The sequence below is a fragment of the Notamacropus eugenii genome, chromosome 7, assembly GCF_028372415.1.
Source record: "Notamacropus eugenii isolate mMacEug1 chromosome 7, mMacEug1.pri_v2, whole genome shotgun sequence".
Lineage (NCBI taxonomy): Eukaryota > Metazoa > Chordata > Mammalia > Diprotodontia > Macropodidae > Notamacropus > Notamacropus eugenii.
Window position 1 is genome coordinate 139,058,087 of NC_092878.1, and position 19,474 is coordinate 139,077,560.

The 19,474-nt window shown below is 36.8% G+C and overlaps 1 protein-coding gene across 1 annotated transcript in view; it reads right to left on the bottom strand.

Annotated features, from left to right (window-relative positions):
• Nucleotides 1-4,362: 4,362 nt before the first annotated feature.
• PPP3CA (protein phosphatase 3 catalytic subunit alpha) overlaps nucleotides 4,363-19,474 on the bottom strand; it is a 385,241-nt gene continuing 370,129 nt past the window's right edge. Inside the window, exons 11-13 of the mRNA XM_072624559.1 lie at nucleotides 18,250-18,334; nucleotides 13,705-13,802; nucleotides 4,363-7,020 (exon numbers count right to left, since the gene is read on the bottom strand). Of these exons, the coding sequence (XP_072480660.1) occupies nucleotides 6,824-7,020; nucleotides 13,705-13,802; nucleotides 18,250-18,334 (380 nt within the window). The 3' untranslated portion in view covers nucleotides 4,363-6,823. The remainder of the gene's footprint in view (nucleotides 7,021-13,704; nucleotides 13,803-18,249; nucleotides 18,335-19,474) is intronic.

Below are 19,474 nucleotides of genomic sequence, written 5' to 3' on the forward strand. Positions count from 1 at the left end.
TGCTTCTTCAAAACTTTTACATTTCATATAATCAAAATTATCCATTTTACTTCCTATGAATTTCTCTGTTTCTTGTTTGGTCATGAACTCTTCCTCTTAACCGTATACTTGACAAGTGCTTTATTTTCTATGAATATCTTTTTGCTTCGTAGTGAAAATAAGCCTTTATATAGTACCTCCCATGTGCCAAACACTATGTTCAACACTTACAAATACCTCATTTGAGCTATCCCATAACAACCCTGGGAAATAGGTGCCATTATTATTCCCATTTTATAGTTGAGAAAACTGGCAAATGGAAGCTAAATGACATACCTAAGGAGGGTTATACAGCTGGTAGGTGTCTGAGGCTGGATTTGAACTCATCTCCCTGAATCCAGGCCTAGTACTCTTCCCACTATTCCAGCAGCTGTCTGTAGAACAGTTATACTCTATAGCTTGAAAGACATATGTAGCCAGTCTTCTCTCTTACCCATCATTTTTAGCTTAAAGAAAATTGATTAGAATTGGAAAATAAATTCTCACTAGCCTTTGTTAGGTATACTCCATCTCTGATTAGGAATCTGTCATTCTTGTATTTTAAGCCAATGTCCAGAAATCTATATCCCATTTTCATATATCAACTTTTTAACCATCTGTTCATTTCCAAATTTAACTTTTCTCTTCTGTAGCTTGTTTTTAATGGAAAACAGCAAGGAAAGAACAACCTGAGTTCTTATGATCTTCATTTTCTTGTCCAATACTTTACCATTATTGGCAATACTTTTAAGATCCACTCGAACTCTGATTCCATAGTCCTGTGAATGAATACGGAATGTTGAATTTCACTCACACGGGGGAGGGGAAATTCTTTGTCAGGGGGACTTTTCTAGAATTTTCAGATTATTCTGCATGAGTGTTTGCTCTCCATCCTATTAAGAACAGTCCTGCCCATTAATGTTTATAAATACTGACAAAGTTTAAAGCAGATATTTAAAAACAACTTTGGCATCCTGGGATGCATTTAAGATGAAGAAAGAAATTCCTACATTTTTTTTCAAATTTTGACCTCTATACCTATGAGTGTTTAGCCCTAGTAACATCCTAACTCTATAAAAGATGAAAAGAAACTGTTTAAATGTTCTTCCTTTAGTTATAACCATCCACAGATTAGAAGTGACACTCACCTAGATTTATGCTTAAAAACATTTAATCTTCCCCACAGGAAATGATGAAAAGCTAAAATAGAAAGGAAACATGATTTTGCATTTGATCATTACTTGACCAAAATGCCATAATTCTGTGATTTTATAAAATTTGGACATTAAGTAAGGTTACATGAAATGGAGGGGCTTCATCAATCAGTTTGTTTATTTCGTTTCTTTATGTGAATGGATCTCATAGGTTCAAGTCTAGCATCTAAGTCTCAGGAAATTCTACTTCAGTATCCAAGAGAGATGAGTACATGACCCTCCAGTCCCTGATGAAATAGCTTCATTAAAAGAAAGTAGTTGAATTCTTATTCTTTATAAAAATTTTCCTTAGACTTAGATGAAACTTTTTGAAATTTCATCCTTTGAATCTACCCTGACTATGAAAGTCCTTCAGATATTTGAAAATTTGTATTGTCTTTCTGTAGTCTTCTATCTCCCAGTTTTTCAGTTACTGCTTATAAGACCTGGTTTCCAGATTAAGTCAAACTAATCAACCTCTTCAGATGTCCTCCAGTTTCTTAATGTCTTTAAAAAAATGACTCTCAAAAATAAACTCATATTGCCCCTCTGGATATGTTATATGTTATTACTTATGACTTTAGAATTGTTCAGTTAAAGGAATTTTTTGAGGAGGAGGCTTTTTCAGTGATGGTCTTAGTAATTACTGAATAAAATATAAATCAAATACATGTGCAGTAAAAGTTATATGACAAATAGAATAACTCAGATGGATTTGTATATTAAGGCAGATAGTAAATCAATGTTAGTTATGGATGCACAAAGGGAGATTGACAACCAGTACCTTCCTAAGGTAGGAGATGAGCCCCTTTCTTACAGTACTAGGTGCTGGGGTGAAGAGATGGAATACAAGAGAGGAAAATAATTAACTTTGGTTCTTGTGGTCATTATCTAGACCTTCAAATTGACTGTGATATCCCAGCAGGGCAGTAAGTTAATTCTGGGGCTGCTTTGCTTGGTAAATACATCTCAGAGGCCTCTCCTACACCCCTCTCATGCCCATAGGGCAGACAACTGAGGTATATAGTTAGTCAAAGGGGGGTGATGTAGGAGGGCTACTAAGTACTTTGCTATTCTCATACTTCTCCCTAGTTGCATGCTTACTAACATCCCTGAGGATCCTAGGTTCCCAATTGGAGGAAGTAATAAGGCAACAGCTTATTGAAATTAAAAAAAAAAAAAAAGGATGAACCATCTCAGGACAGCAGACAGACAAAGGAATTTGGGCATAGAAATCTCAGTGTCAAAAAACTGGTCACAGACTGCGTAGCAGCTAAATGACCCAAAGGATAGAGCACCATGTCTGGAGTCAAGATCTGAGTACAATATGGCCTCACACTGAATTACCTGTGCAGCTCTGACCAAATCATCCAAGCTCTATATACCTCTGTTTGCTCAGCTATAAAATGGGGATAATATTAACCTCTGTGTCCTGGGATTGTGAGAATCAAATGAGATATTTGTAAAGTGTTTAGCAAAGTGATGATAACATATCAGGTGCCTACGGAATACGTTTTTCCCTTCCAAGTTACACTTTCCAGCCTTATTATATGTTACTTCTTCTAATCCATGGCTTTCTTTGTGTTTCTTATAAACCATATTCCATGTCTCATCTCAGCATCTTTGCACTTTTTGTCTGTCTCTGATGGCTGGAATGCACTCCTTTCAGCATCCCTTATTTCCTTTAAGTCTCTGTTGATGTATCACCTTCCAAATGAGGTATTTCCAGATCTCCCACCCAACTCTAGTTCATGGTGCTCTTTCTTTCAAAATTACCTTTTTTAAAAAATAGTTACACATATGTTATCTTTCTTGATAGGATGTAAATCATGTAATCTCCTGGAGTGCTGGGAATGTTTCATTTTTGTCTTTATATCATCAGTGTCTAGGGCACTGCCTGGTATTATTGGAAGCTTTGTAAATGCTTGTCCACTCTGACAATTAACTTCCTTGACTTCCTCTAAGTCCCAGCTAAAATCCCACCTTCTATAGGTAGACTTCCTTAACTCCTCTTAATTCTGGCACCTTGCTTCTGTTAATTATTTCCTATTTATCCTATTTATTTGTATATATCTGATTGCAGGTTGTGTCCCCAGTTAGAATGTAAGCGCCTTGAAGTCAAGGATCATCCTTTGCCTCTTTTTGTATATCCAGCACTTAGTAATAGTAGGCATTTAATAAATGTTTATCGATGGATTGAGTCCAACAGAAGATATGCCCACTGCTTATATAGTTTCCTTCATTCTATCAATGCATAAGGGAGAAAAGAAGACCGATAAATGTATTTCATTGATCTCATCTTGTCCATATCTACCACTGTTCATTGGTACCCTCCACTTCAATCTGCCACCTCCCCCTGCCCCGGCTCTGTTTGTTGATATCTTTACCTTTCAAGGCCCAGCCCCACCTCCCATGTTTCCTTTCCAGAGCTCCTGATCTAGAAAGAATCCTCCCCTCTCTCAAATTGACCTCTCCTACATATTTTATCATTTCCTACCTTGGATTACAGTTATCTGTGAGCATGTTTCTTTCTTCCCCTCTTTCTTCCCATTAAGATTTCAAACCCCTTAAAGGCAAGAGACTGTCATATTTTTGTATCTGTATATCCAAAGTACTTAGAACACTACCTTGAATGAAACAGGAATTTTGATTTAAATTTTAATTGGATTTTCCACCCATTCCATCCTCCTACCCTCTTGGGAATAGAGTTTGTCACTTTTCTTTGTTTATAAGACATAGGAAAGGAAAATGGTGAAAAAAAAATTGTGGGCTGAAAAAATCAGTGGACGCTCTTTGCTCCTGGTCCTAAAGAGGCTAGATAAAACAGAAGCCTTGATGCCTTCCCTCAACTCAGGAGGTCTGCTTGCACCCTCTGCCCTTTACCTCCCCATTTGTGGTTGTGTAAATCTTGGCCTCTGCAAATCCATTTCCCAAGAGTTCATTAGCTTACCCATCTCTGAAACTCTTCATCCTCTACAAGGCAGGAGCACAACCTGGACTCATTGGTAGGGACTTTCAATTTTGGAGAAATAACTTCAGTTCTGCCCATCTCTATCTTTCAAAGTCCAGTTAATACTGTACCTGTTTTATGTGGCCCTTTCTTTCCTAAAAGCTGCCCCAAAAGATTGACAATACTCACATCAACTGCTTCTTTTGTTTTAATGTCAAATGTTTATTTCTATGTCATCATTGCCTCAAGCACAATTTTTAAAGGAAAAGAATCAAAGAGGAAAGAAAAGTTTTTTTTTCTCATTTTTCATGATATTTTCTCTGTAGCTAAAATGGAGGAAAAGAAACATCGTGGTACCATAAGCATCATTGCTTTCATACTGTTCTAGAAAACTGCATGTAAATGTTTTCTGTGGATGTCACTTTTGAGTCAAGATACATTTTCAACAGGGGCAAAATGGTTTTCTGGATTCAGGAAATTAAGCTAGGTACATACCTTTGAGCAAAGAATATATCTGTAATATGTCAGATTTGGTGCATAGTAAGTGCCGTGTTACTTTACTTTAATACTTTAATTACTTTAACGCATAAAATATATTGCATAAAATGAAGAATGTTGGAAATGAACAATATTAGGAACAAAAATTGTAATGTCATGTATCTTAAATCTTCAGATGATTAACCAAAGTGCCAATATAGCAACTTCCTACCAATACAGGGACAACTTTTTCTTCTGAGAGGGAAAGAGCCAATTCATACTTTTCTCTTTTAGGGGTCGTGGAATTCAGTACAATTGCAACAACCTGATAACAAATTTGATTTGTTTCTAAATTTGAAAAAACGATCATGGATTCATGATCAGCTGCCACATTCAAAGGAGCCTCTGGGTCTTGTTTTTCTAAACAGATTTCTTTCTTTTTAGAGTGGGATAATACGCCACCCAGATGGTATAATGAAAGCATGCACCGCACCCACCAGGCCCCAGGAAGCCTGCTCCAACTAAAATAGGGGATGCTTGATAGTGGGTCCAACACCCGGGAGGATATATGGTGGGTGTATACACAAAGACCTTCAGGAGAGACTCAGTGGACAGGAGGAGAGTTCTTTAAGTTCATGCACATTTTATTGAGTAGTAATATAAAATGCTTTTTTCATTGTTACAAGTGCATGCTTTGATCGCCAACATTTCAGAAGTCAAATTACAAAGGCAAGGCTTTAGGCTGTAGTGAATTACTTGGGCACTTATACATTTGTTAAAAAATATCAATGGACTGTGTTGTTGTGGTTTTCAGAATGAACCAGTTGTAACCCATTAACTGATATACAAAGGGAAAAAAGTGAAAAAATTACACATTTTGTGGCACGTGACAGAACAGAACAGAATGACTAAACCATTATGACATTAACAGTTACCATGCATTTAGTTTCACATGTAACTACAAACTTATTTAAATTTCACAAGGTTTGCTAAACATGCTAACCATCTATAGGTGCACTGACAAGCTTATGTTAAAAACTTTTAAGAATACTCTCCCCTTTAGATTTTTTTCAAAGCTTTTTTTGATTACAAAATTTCAAAGGCATTAAGCATTTTTTAGAGAATATAAAGTACGCCAGTATACATACATTTCCAGTATAAGTCAGACCACTAAGCGCATTACAGTCCCATACAGGCCTATATAGCCATTTTTTTTTCTTAAAAAACATGCATAGGCAGATTTTTACAGAATATAGATGCTTTGCACTGCACTTAACATGGTGTCTTGTTCACTATACTTAAAAATGCACCATTCATAAATATTTAAATTCAGCAAGCCACAACCAAGATTTGATTTACCAAAAAAAAAAAAAACAAAACAAAAACTAAATATAAACAGCAAAAATGATGTAATTATTCCAGTTTTTTTTTAAACTTAAAGGGAAAAAAGATACCATTGCCAAATGACTAAGATAAGTGTAATATTGAAAGAAGGGCATTCAAGCACACTAAAGAAACCTGAGGTAAGCATAATCTGTACAAAATTAAACTGTCTTTTTTTTTGGCATTTTTAACAAATTTGCAACATTCTTTTTTTCCTTTATTAAGACTGCCTAATTCAGTTTATAGCCATTGTCTGACAAGAGTAGCAAAACATTATCAATAAATAGTCCTTATTTAGTTTGTACATCATTTTGTTAAAAATGTTTGATGTCATTCATTTTTAGTGCTGCAACTGTAAACGTACAATAGAGTAAGAAATTAGACAAAGTTTTCATATCCAGTAACATAATAAGAGGCCTTTCCATAACCTATCTAGGAGTTCCCAATGCAATAGGAAACCATGTTCATTTCCTTGACTTTGCAATACACACCAACCTTAGCATTCCTTTGCTTTTTTTTTTTTTTTTAATAAGCATGTTTTAAAGGCCTATCCCAAGGAGGTGTTTACGGCCCCCACCCCATAGCCACCAAAATGTAGTTTACTATCTCTTTTCCTAGCTGATATTGTAAACTGAATCCAACACCTGGCCCCCAGAGCGAGTAAGCTACAAGTAGAGGCAAGGCTACTCAACTGCTGATGCGCAGTAATTCCCATCATGCCCTGCAGCTCAAAAGAAAAAAAAGAAAGAAAGGAAAGGAGGAAGGAAAAAGAAGGAAAGAAAGAAAAGTGAACGAGAAGTGGTCACTGAATATTGCTGCTACTACTGCCATTGCTGTCCGTGCCATTTGTCTCTGAAGAGATAGCCTTGTTGATGGAGTTAAGGTTGGCATCAGAGGGCATTGCATCTCTGCGAGGAGGCATCCTCTCATTAATTCGGTCTAGGCCCTTGGCCTCTTCGAAGCTAGTGATCTTATGTTGTGGTGAAAATCCTTTGATAGCTAAATAGAAGATCATTTAAAAAAGAAAACAGGAGAATTAGTCCGAGGAAAATGAAAGGATCCCACAACATATCATATCACTTATCGATTGTTGAGTGAGGGAAGGATTCCTTTAGTGGAGAACAAAGTGACAGGACCTGAAGACGACACGACAGACTCCTTACCATACCAGGAGAAAACTTAAGGGTTTGAAAACAGCCAATGTCTCTTGCCAACCAAAGTGTCCTCTTGAACAAGTCAAACTGTAAACATTTTTTTTTCCTTGTCTTCGTGAGTTCAGCTCAAAGAACTCTGGAGTGGACAGGTAAGTAAGACTGGCCATCAGGAACAGTTCTTAAGGCACAAAAATGATGGTCCACATCATTTGGCATGGTGTGAAAAGCTCCAAACTCAAAAGAAATATTTCTCCTTTCTCTACCCCACCTCACCTCAGTAGTGTTGAAGTGGTGCCTATGAATGCAATAGAATTCCTTGTTCTGTTAGAGAGCAAAGCTAAGCAAAATCGGGAAAAGTCTAGAGCAGAGAAGAGGGAGAAGCATGAAAGAAATCACTCTTGGGCCTTCCCTTGATATCTTAAAAACCCAGAAAGAAAGCTTGGCCAAACAGCCTTAACTCAATGGGAAATGGAGAAGAATGAAACTACTCAGCTGTATTCCTTGCTTAACTTTGGCAAAGTGTGGAATGGGTAACAGAGTGAGAAGAAACCTTATAAAAATTGAGATCAATTTAAAAAAGAAGAAAAAAAACCCTGCCCTTCAGCAGTGATATGAACAGTCCAAACTGATGTCATCAGGCATCCATTACTACCTGATTCAAAGGGGAAAACACAAAATAACCTATTTCTAAAAGGATTTCTAAACGAGGGTATTTTGAAACCAAGGAAAATAGAGGAGGAAATATTGTTGACAGCTTGTAGTATAAACCTAAAGAATTGAATTTGGTTTAATCCAAATCAATTAATTCTACTTCCCTTGATCCTCAATGTGTATGAAAATAAGGCATTTGTACAAATATAACTGATAAGTCATGGAATGAGGATATCAACCAGGCAACAAAACTTTGAAATATTTAATGGGGAGCCAATGACGTCAGTTTGTTCTAAATCCTGTGAAGAACATGCCAGATAATCAAGGGCCAATCACCAATGCTGACTTGAGCTACACTGTTCCATGAATTTCTTAAAGAAGAATTCTGGGTACCATTATCCCACTCAAGTTGGACATGACAGCAAGAAAAGCATCTTAGGCTGACATCTTGTCAATTTTCCTATGCAGATATGCAGTACCCTTCCATAAGTAAGAAAATATGGAAACATATTTGTTCAGTAGAGATGGTACATATTTACATTTTTTTAAAAAACTGGTAAAGCATCATGGTGATTAGTCAATTGTGAGAGGAAGGTGGAGGAATGAGGAAAGACCAAGTTCCATAGCAAAGCTTCTCAATTCTTCTTTAATTTAGAAATAAATCATGTGAAAGCAAAGATGTCTAATGAGCCCCCAACTTGAAGCCTGAACAAATTATTTAAGGAAGGAATTAAGTGGATCTATTCTTTTGCTAAACTACTATGAAATACTTTAGTACTTTTTATGAAAAAAGACAGACTTCCATAGCAATTATAACTGATCAAATAATTTTGTTACTTAAAGTAGCAATAGCGGAACCCTTGGGTTATAGTAGCCAACCAATGTTTGTGGCAATGAAAGATAAAACTTGAAAAATATTTAGTCCTGTAACGGGGCTCCATAGTCAAGTTTTGGGTTCCAAGAGGGTTTAGCATCTCCCCTAATGATGAAGAATGTGCTGTGCTGTAGCTGCTGGTCAGACAATGAGTATTAGCAATTTACATTGGTAGTATACTTAACACGACACAGAGTCACAGAAACCACAGAAAACAGCCAAACTATTAACGAGAATGCACACTGCAGATTAGAATTTGCCATCAGGAATAGATAATTCCCACATAAATAGCAGTTTACTGACTGCTATTTAGGAAGCAGTTGTATTTTCTCTTACTGTGCTATCGTTTTTTTTTCCCGCTGTTTCAAAATCATTACCAAATTCAAAGCATCTAACATAACATTTTCACATCATACCAAGGGACTAGAACTACACAATTTGGGGGAAAAGAAAAAAAAAGTCATCTTGCAAGAACAAAATACAACTGAAGAATTTGTTTTAAAGGGGAACTTTAAATTCTTCTCTTAAATTTCTTCACATGACATAAATATGTTAAAATATATTTCTGTTTTTTAAATATCATTTATTATTTAAAGAACACTAGATTAAACCACAGTAATATGTCAAGGAGCAAACTTGGTTTTCCAAAAACTCCTGGAGGAGGGGGATTTGTGTTTTGTAACTTTTTTGTGTCCCTCACAGTACCTGGGTCATTGCATTACATTGAGTGGGCCCTAAAGAAATGGTCTTCCATCGATTTCCCTCAATAATAAGCTTACTCCACGGCAGCTAGACATCTCTGATCTTTCTCTATGATTTGGCTGGTGCTAATTGTTCTGCTACTAAAACTATGCCATAGGTTACCATCAGATATGACCAGCCGAAAGAAGCATCAATGAAGCACCATTTCGATGAACTTTTTATTAGAGTTCTCTGAAGTCTGTGTTTAACTGTTTTCTCACCTTTTTTAAAAAATTATGTCTGGATGAAAAAAAATTGATTTGAAGGAGGACCATGGTTCCACCCTACGAATAAAGCTTTTCAGGTATGTGTGAGATCAACCTTTAGTATTAGCTGCCATAGTTCCCACCCCACATCAGTCATGCATCTTTTTTTTTTTTCCTTTTCATATAATGATATTGAGTAAAATGTACACAAATTAGAACATCAGAACTTTAAGGAAAAAAAACAAACCATAGAAAAGACACTTTCCCCTTTAAAGCAAGAACATATTGGTTAATACTGAGCCACAACTGTTAGCCCAACACCCACACACTCTGTACAAGCTACAGCAAAAAGAAAGAAAGAGAGAAAGAAAGAAATGAATACACCCAGCAGAGCCCTTATCTGTTGTAGGCACAACAGAAAGGGGACTGGCCAATTTACCTTCATCAGCCTCAATAGCCTCAACAGTAGCTGAAGAGAAGAAAGGGGGTGCAAAACGAATGAGAAAAATGAGCAGAGGATTGGTAATTCTAAGAACAAGTCAGTGAAGAACTAAAAGAGCTAATAAACTGAGGTTACTGTAAGGGCTGGAATCTAGCACAGAAGACAACACGGAAAAGCTCCAAAAACAGAATCAGTTTCATCTCCAGGTTGACCTACGCAACTGACATTGCTTCGGGATTTTATCCGTTTTGGTCACAGGAGAATTTTCAAATCATTAACCTTTTAGAAAAGTTGTGAGAGTTGGTTTTTTCTTTCTTTTGGGAGTAAGGAGAAAAAAGTTTTTTTTTTTTTTTTTAAGAGAAAAAAAGACACTTCCCTAAAATGCACATTTGATTCACAAAGTTCACTAGCAAAATCCTTCAGTTTTTAGTGAGAATAAACTAATTGATTTACATCTTTCAAACCCCAAAGAAAAAGCAGGGACCTAGAGGCTGTGGCTTTAAAGCCACGTATCCACAACTTCTAAGTATTGGCAACTTCTGGTAGTGGAATATAGATTTAGAGGAAGAAAAAAGTGCACACACAACTTGCCATAGTTACTCATATACTTGTTTCCCTTGAGCTTTTGAACCCCTACCCCCTCCCAAAGAGAACTCACACCCAAAAACCCTGGGGGGAAAATCATACATAAAATGGGGAAAGATCATGTTAACAGTTTCTTCTTTCTTGTTAGCTAGAAACATAACCACTTTCCACTATTAGGAGAGCATCATTTAAAAAAAAAAAAAAAGCATAAGAGATTAAAAATTAAGGGGCAGGGATGATTTTAGTAGCATTTTAATGAGATTCTAGCTATTCTGTCAGCCCCAAAATGTTATATAGGAAGAACTCCAAGCTACAGCTGCTATTTTTATAATGGGAAGGGCATAGGATCAAAAATCACATATATAGTATTCATTCTATTTACCCCACATCCCACAATAACTGATTTGCCTCAATTATAAGAAGTGCTAAAAAAAAAAAAAAAAAGAAAGAAAGAAAGAAAGAAAAAGAAACCCATTACTTCCCCCTGGTTTTAGTATTAAAATTCTATCCCCAAACTTTCATTTGTATTTTTCCCTTTTAGTCTTGGTCTGGAAGCTTTTAGAGTGCCCATGAGATCTTTCGGCAAGAAAGTGGTCAGCTTAGCTGTTTGTGTTCTAATTCCTGTTGAGAAGCCCCACAGCCCTTTCCTGAAAATCAACGGATCAGAAGAAAATCTTGAATTTTATCATACTGGTTATGGCTTAATCAAAACTAAAAGGCGTATATCCTCAAGACCAAAAGCACTTTTGGGGTCTCTTTCGGTCATCTGAAATTTTTTAAAACAATGCAGCAAACCAATGGGTTTAACAAAAAAAGAAAATGAACATATTTAAAAGAAATGCAGTAACTTGGTTGAAAATTAAAGGTAAAAATCTGGAAACAAAATAAAACAAAGAATTATCACAAAAACTTAACTACGAAGATAAAACTTTGGAACTACACCAGTACTTTAGCCCCAAAATAAATAATGCACCTCCCAATTCAAAGAACCCTATGGAAATCACTGGATATATATATATATATATATCCAGTATATATGTATATATGTATATATATATATATATATATATATATACATATATATATATACATATATATTTTTGGTAATGTGCATGTTATTTCTCCAAATGTGTTTTAAAAAATCATGTATATTTCAGCAAATTTAGTTGCTGTGCACTTTATGCCAATTAATGATGCATGCATGTACAGCAATGTTCTACTGAGCAACAGTACTGCCATGTGAGAGGTTTTGTGGGTTTTTAAAAGTCATTAGAATAATTCTTTTCAGCAATAAATTAGAGCATAATTTGCTGCTGTAATATTATGTATTTTTCTTACATGCATGAACAGTTTTTATCTTTGCGTAGGAGAACAACTGCATTGCCTTAGGGCAAAATTCACACATAAATCAAAGAGAATTAGGCAATAAAGCACAGCTAAAGAAACAAGCCCCTACCCCTCAGAGAGTCAGCAGAGGCTTGCTCCTTGGTACATCTACAGTCTCACAGGACTTACTAACTCTAGTGCCTTCCCTCTATGATCACCCACAATCTATCTATCTATCTATCCATCTATCTATCTATCTATCTATCTATCTATCTATCTATCTATCTATCTATCTATCCTCTATCTCTCTTACTTGTCCATCACTGATTGTGTTATTCTCCCATTAACCTGAGCTCTTTGAAAGCAATGACTGTTTTTTGTCTTTCTTTGGATTCCCAGCCCTTGGCATGGGGCTATGCACACAAAAGGTACCTAATAAATGCTTGTTGACCTGACAAATTTGAACATTGCTTTTTCCTTGGCTCACGTAGCACTAAAAAAAAACCGAAACCAAAACCAAAAAACCTTAACCATTAGAATACCTGTATCTTGTTGGTTAAGAAGGCAGAAATTGAAGGAAAATAAAGAAGGAAAAGAAAGAGAAAGAGAACACCAGGGAAGAAACAGGAAAATAAGTATGAGGCTGAGACTGTGGTGCCAGTATAATCTTTTTCTTTTCCCTTCCTTTTCAGATTCCAATTAATAGCAAACCCCCCCCCCCAAAATAATAAGAAGTCTGTTGTCCATGCATGACGATAACAATTATCAATAACAATATAAATTCTAAATTGAATAGTAGGAAGTAAAACTATGTATTCTCACCCAGGTCCTGGGACCTAGAGGCAATGCCCATAAATGTTATGATCGTCATGCAATTTATACCATAATCTGAATATCAAGAAATTTGATTTTGTCTAATCCCTAAATGGTGTTCTTATGCAGTGAAAACACATTGGCCACTGTCTGGTTTTGATTAGAGGATAAAAATCACTGGTTTTTTTGTTTTTTTTTTTAATGGGATCATTTAAAGTCACCCACAACAGCCATATGCAGAGGTGGATGTTAGGCTCTGTCAGTCTCTACACCTGAAAGGACCATTTTGACAGAACTGATAGATTAATTCAGCCAAACCACCAATTCATGTAGTGGTGATTTAGAAAAAAAAAAAAAAAACCTACAATATCTATCTATCTCCATACCTCTATATCTATCTATCTATCTATCTATCTATCTATCTATCTATCTATCTATCTATCTATCTATCTATCTATGGATATAGATAGATAAACGTTTTGTTTTGATTAGTTAATCCATTTAAAATCTAAGTTGCACAGGCTGCTATGACTAAAGTGAGGAAAAGAGTAGTTTTATGGTCATTTGAAAGCTAGGCCTGAATCTCTGTTTTAAAAGAGTCATTTAGAAGTGCAATAGCCAGACTCTGTGGTCCAGAATGCCAAATCATTGCTTTCTCCCATTGGCAGACCTCTGGGCTGAGGGTGCTCTTAGTACTGGGGAAGGCTGTGACAAGCTGAGGACCAAGTTGAAAGAACACCTCCTATGTTGGTCTTGGAGGGTTTGAGAAATTCTTTTATGGAAAGGAAGGTATTTTTTCCCCTCAGCCTTTAGAAATCCCCACATTTTGGATCCTGCTGCTTCTGGGGTCAAGGTGCCATTCAGACAGACACACCGGAGGGGTCTGCTTACCGCTCTGCAGGGTTTGTTTTCCTCCAGAGAGCACCCCGCTGGGAAGCATTCCTGTAGGAGTCAAGCCTTTCAGAGTAAGCACACTTTCACTCTCCTCTCTGTAGGGGCACAAAGAAGACAAAACCATTAACTCTTTTTTTTTCTCTTCCTTTTTCCTTCTCTCTACAGAAAAGCTTTAGAAAGAGAGTGTGTTTGGGTGTTGACTTGGATGTTGCTTATATTATACCTAGTCATCATTATTGGAATTGAAGTGCGTCTTCAGGTGGATATCACAGAGTATCAACCAGAACAGCACTGGATGGTTTGGGTGTGAGTCAATGAAGGAAGCACCCATAGCAATTCAAGTTCATAGACTGAAAGGGACCTTAGGACCCTCAACTCCCTTCCCACCAGGACACTAGGGCCTAGCCAGTGTGACTGGTCTACTATCTACCACTTTTGCTCTTTCAATCTCTTGCACTGGAAACAATGATCACATCCAATATTATACTGCTACTAGAAAGCGGTGACAATCTAATACCCCCTGTGACTGGCTAACCTCTCTTCCCCGGACACCACTCCCAATATATATATATATATTGTATTTCCCTAGTAGAGTGTAAGCATCCTTAGATTAGGGCAAAGACAGATCTGTATTTGTATCACTGGGGCCTAGTTACAAAGAGAGTTTATTGACTTACTGTCTATACTCTTACAATGTGGGAGAACAGATAAGGCTTGGGTAGGGAGGAACATGTAAATTAACCTTTAAAGGTTGTATGCAGGGGAGATAATGAGGGAATGCATTCCAGCAACAAGGCAGAAAAGAGATGTTGAGATTGTAAATAACAAGTAGGCCATTTTGGTTGGAATGGAGCATGTGTGAAGGGGAAAGGGAGACTTGAAATAAAATGAGGACTCTGAATTTTTTTTCCTTAGAGGCAATTGGGAACCATAAAGAATATTTCAGGTATGCGACATGGTCAGATTCATACTGTGGGTAGATAATTTTGGCAACTGTGTGGAGAATGGATTGTATTGGAGGGAAAAAAAGTAGAAATTGGAGACTGCTGCAATACTCTGGAAGGGAAGCAATAAGTGAAAGTAGAATGGTCAAGGTAGCTAGATAGGTAGAACACTGGCCCTGGAGCCAGGAAGACTTGAGTTCAAATCCAGTCTCAGACACTTTAGTCTTATTACCCTGGGCAAGTCACTTAACCTTGACTGCCTTGGAAAAAAAGAAAAAAAAAATAGTAGGATGGTGGCTATGTAAATGATGACAAATGAATAGAAGGAAGAGATAGTTAGGAGATGAAATCAGAAAAACTTGTTGACTGATAGAATAAGTGTGTTCGGAAAGGGAAGCAAGAAGGATAAACGAACTGATGATAAGTCTGAGGTTGAGTAGAGGCTAAAAGCAGTAAGACCCAGACATCAATGAAGAAGTTGGAGGAGGGTTGGGTTTAATGGTGAGAGTATCAGGGCTTCTGCTTGGACATGCTGAGCTAAGGTCATATCAGGATAGGTGTGGAGGTCAGAGAGATTATAAGAACAGACAGGAAAGTACCCGAGAGAAAGCATGTGAACCTAAGGTATACCAGGATTAGATTGATGAATTTTTCCAATAGTATAGCTGTATGGGTTGACACTGCATTTCTGTATCATCCTCCAACTGAAATATTTATTTTATCTTATTTTATTTTACTACTTAACCAGGACCTTATGTGACAAATCAGTTTCCTCATCTGTAAAATAGGGACAATAAAAATTGTGCTACCTACTTCACAGGGTTGTTATGGGAAAAGCTTTTCGTAAATTTTAGAATATTATAGGAAAGTGCACTTTTGAGATTAGTGTGTGAAACTTGCAGGGATATTGACTATTTATTTACAGGTACTACATAGCCTATTAAGGCAGTACAACATAATGGATAGTGAAAGATGGTCTCTTATTCAGAGTTGGGTATTGCTGTGCCTTCCTGTAAAGTAGTTGAGAGACCACGAGCACCTTTCTCTCACTGTTTGTGGGACAAGAAAGGATTAGCCAAGAGAGGAGAGAAAAGAATCAGTCACTGGACCTATTGTTCTGTAGGTATGAGATAGTTTGGTGGCAAAATCAGAGTTGAAGCTTTTGACTAGATGTAGAATTTGAGATTATATAATATAGGTGTGATTTCTTTTCTCTAGACTCTCTAGTTCTTCATCACAACAGATCACTGAAAACTGATCATATAAATCATGTGCTCAAATACATCTTTCTAACTCAAAAAAAAAAATCTCTTAAGAGGATTAAAGTTAAATTGCATTAATTAGGAACTGAGAGCTGCCTTAAGAAAAGAAGTTTGTCATCACCTGCAGGAAGGCCATTCTGTCCTGGATTCTTAAAGGGTGTTTGAAAAATCTATTTTATAACAAAAGGAGTGTTTTCATACTCTTTTAAATATGAAACATTAGATAGAAATTTTCTAAAATATTAGATAGTTATTTGGTATTCTTCTCAAAGATTTATTGGAATACTGTAGATGATGGGTCTGAAGTGTTTCCGTTCATTTTCTGAAATTTTTGTTAAAGGAATCTGAGGCTTTCCTTCCCTCCCTCCTTTGCTCCCTCCTTCCCTCCCTCTTTCCCTCCCTCCTTCCCTCTCTTCTTTCTTTCTTCCTTCCTTCCTTCCTTCCTTCCTTCCTTCCCTCCCTCCCTCCCTTCCTTCTTTCTTTCTTTCTTTCTTTCTTTCTTTCTTTCTTTCTTTCTTTCTTTCTTTCTTTCTTTCTTTCTTTCTTTCTTTCTTTCTTCCTTCCTTCCTTTCTTTCTTTCTTTCTTTCTTTCTTTCTTTCTTTCTTTCTTTCTTTCTTTCTTTCTTTCTTTCTTTCTTTCTTTCTTTCTTTCTTTCTTTCTTTCTTTCTTTCTTTCTCTTTCTTTCTTTCCCTTGGTACATGCCAGCAGAGAGGAAAGATGCAATGAGGGTTTCCCATTTATGGGCTGTAGAGGCTTAACTTCTTGCCAGCTACAGCCAAAAGCCTGTCACAAATGAAATTAAAATGCAAAAATGACTCATTCCCTAAGAAGCTAACTTTTTACCATGGGTAGTATTGGAGCTTTTACTCTAGAAAGGACTTAAAAAACATCAATTTAACTAGAAGAGCAAGGAGCTGTTAGTGTAGATTTAAAGCACATTATACAAAGGAAAAAATGTGTTTTTAATAACTCCTTTGAAACAATGGTGTTAAAATATTAAAATGTATTTATTGAGTGATGAGTTCATTAGGTAGGAGTTCTTGACCTGTGGGCTGAGGACAAACACCATGAGGCCTTTAATCCACACGTCCTGAGCACTGGCTTTTATATCTTGATTTAGCTCTAATAAAACAGGCAGAATGATTCAGCATAACAAATAGGCAAAGATCTTTTGCAGACAGGACAAATGTCTCACGAGTACATATATATATAAATATGTATATTTATTGTACATTTATATAATGTATATTTACATATACACATATGTATATTTATATATACATGTATATGTATAAAAACGTATATTTTTATATATACATATATATGTATATACATATGTATTATGATCTTCCAAAAAATGACCATTCATACAGTGCTTTTAGTTTGCAGAACACTTCACAAATATTATCTCCTTTTCCCCTCATAACTACCTTGGCTGTTAAGTGTCATGATTACTACCATTTTACAGATGAGGGAACTGAGCACTGTGGTTAAGTGACTTGCCCAAGGTCATCAAAATTCAGGCACAGGAACTTCTGACTCCAGGTCCAACGTTCTATCTACATGTTCAGTATAATAAAAATTTAAAAAATTGAAAAGCATTACTTAATCCATAGTGTTGTTATTAAGTCATTCCAGTCATGTCCAACTTTTACCCTATTTTAACTTTTCTTGACAAATATATAGGAGTGGTTTGCATTTCTCCAGCTTATTTTACAGATGAGGAAACTGAGGCAGACAGGGTTAAGTGACTTCACACAACCAGTAAGTGTCTGAGGCCGGCTTTGAACTCAAAAAGATGAGTCTTCCTGATTTTTAAGCCCATTCCTCTATCTACTGTGCCAAGTACCTTCCCAGAAGTCATTGTAGTTTTTTGGTAATCATGTAGTTTCTCAATTAACAAAGGCAGCATGGTAGATAGAGTACAGGGGAATGGCCCTAAGGTTTGTCTTCAAGTTCTACCTCCAAAACATACTGGGTTTTGTGTTCTCAGCAAATAATTAAACCTCTTAGTGATCTAGGCAGCTCACTATGAGGAAGATGCACACCTTGCATTGCTAGAGGGAGTTTCTTCATCTAGGAATTCATTGTACCAATCCAAATCAGAAGAAGGTGGGCCCTAGAGATTTCACTTATAATGCATTTTGTGGGGTTCAACTGAAAGCTGAAACAGAATAGATTCAGGGGTCTTGCCCCAATACCTATAACTCCCATCAGTTGGGCTCTGTTAATTTTGTTTTTTAGTCTCCAAGAAGGATTCTCAGACTCAAAATGGTTGAGAACTAAATGTAAAAACCGAATACGGAAACAGAGAGCAAAAAGTAAATGACCCCACCTCAGAACTGAGAATACTCTGGCCATCTTGCCTATTGCTCGGATCTTGTTCCTGATAACCTCCTTCCGGGCTGCAGCTGTGGCCCCTAAATTTAAAAACAGAAAGTTAAGGAGTCAGTGACGTTTTATCTAACTGTGACTATTCATCCAATGAACAGAAATCACAATACATAAGAGGCAAGAAATCGTTTTTCTCAAGTAAATAACTATAAAATTCGCATTAAAGATAACTGTTTTCAGGTCATCAGTCCCAGCTGTCTAATCTTTTACCCCTCACTCTACACCCTCCAACTCCCCCCTCCCCCCTCCCCCCAAAAACACACACAGAGCAAGGGAGGGAACTGCCAAGTACAGTTCATCTCTTTATGGTCTCCCAAGAAGAGTGGAAATCGGGGCACTGTAGCAGCAGATGGCTGGGCAACTGTCCACATAAGCTTTCAAGGTGAATCACAGTCAAACTGGTTATAAAAAGCGGTAGGATCAAGTTCATATAGGGCCAAAATGAATCTCTAAGAGCAAATAAACCTGTGATACACCTTAACACACTATGTTCTTAAAACACAGTGTTCCTGAATTACTTGCTTGTATTTACATATTTTTTTCTAGATGTTCAGATTATTCATCACCTTAAAAACAGAAGGGCTAAGCTAGAGATTTTCTGCCACACAGTGACCGGGAGACCAGTGGTACGGACAGGAATACCTGAGACCAAGTCTTAGCTCTGATATGTATTAGCCATGCAAACACGGGTCAGTCACTGAAACCCTCGGTAGCTCAGGCTATTCTCTGACACAGCCCTCTCAGTCATGGGGACCAAAAAAGGAATGAACTATTAGACCAAAATACTAGTCCTTCAGAACTGAGCCAGAGCTCATCTTCATCCCCCAGAGAAAGAGAACAGATCTGAGGGTTGTTCCATTACACTTACAAAGGAGAGCCCAACCTTGCATTAGTAGATAAAGGTTCCATAATAGCATAGTGATTAAAGCACACGTCCAGATTTGGTCCCCCACCAAACCAAAAAACCCAAACCTCAAAATATCAGACAGGTGTTCTACTAACCCCAAACTCAAAATATCACACAGGTGTTCTACTAACCCAAACCTCAAAACATCAGACAGGTGTTCTACTATTACTGCTTACATGAGGAAGTTAGGCATTGATTAGACAAATACATCAATTCTTACATACAGGATAACTTACACACAGAATAATATACAGAATAT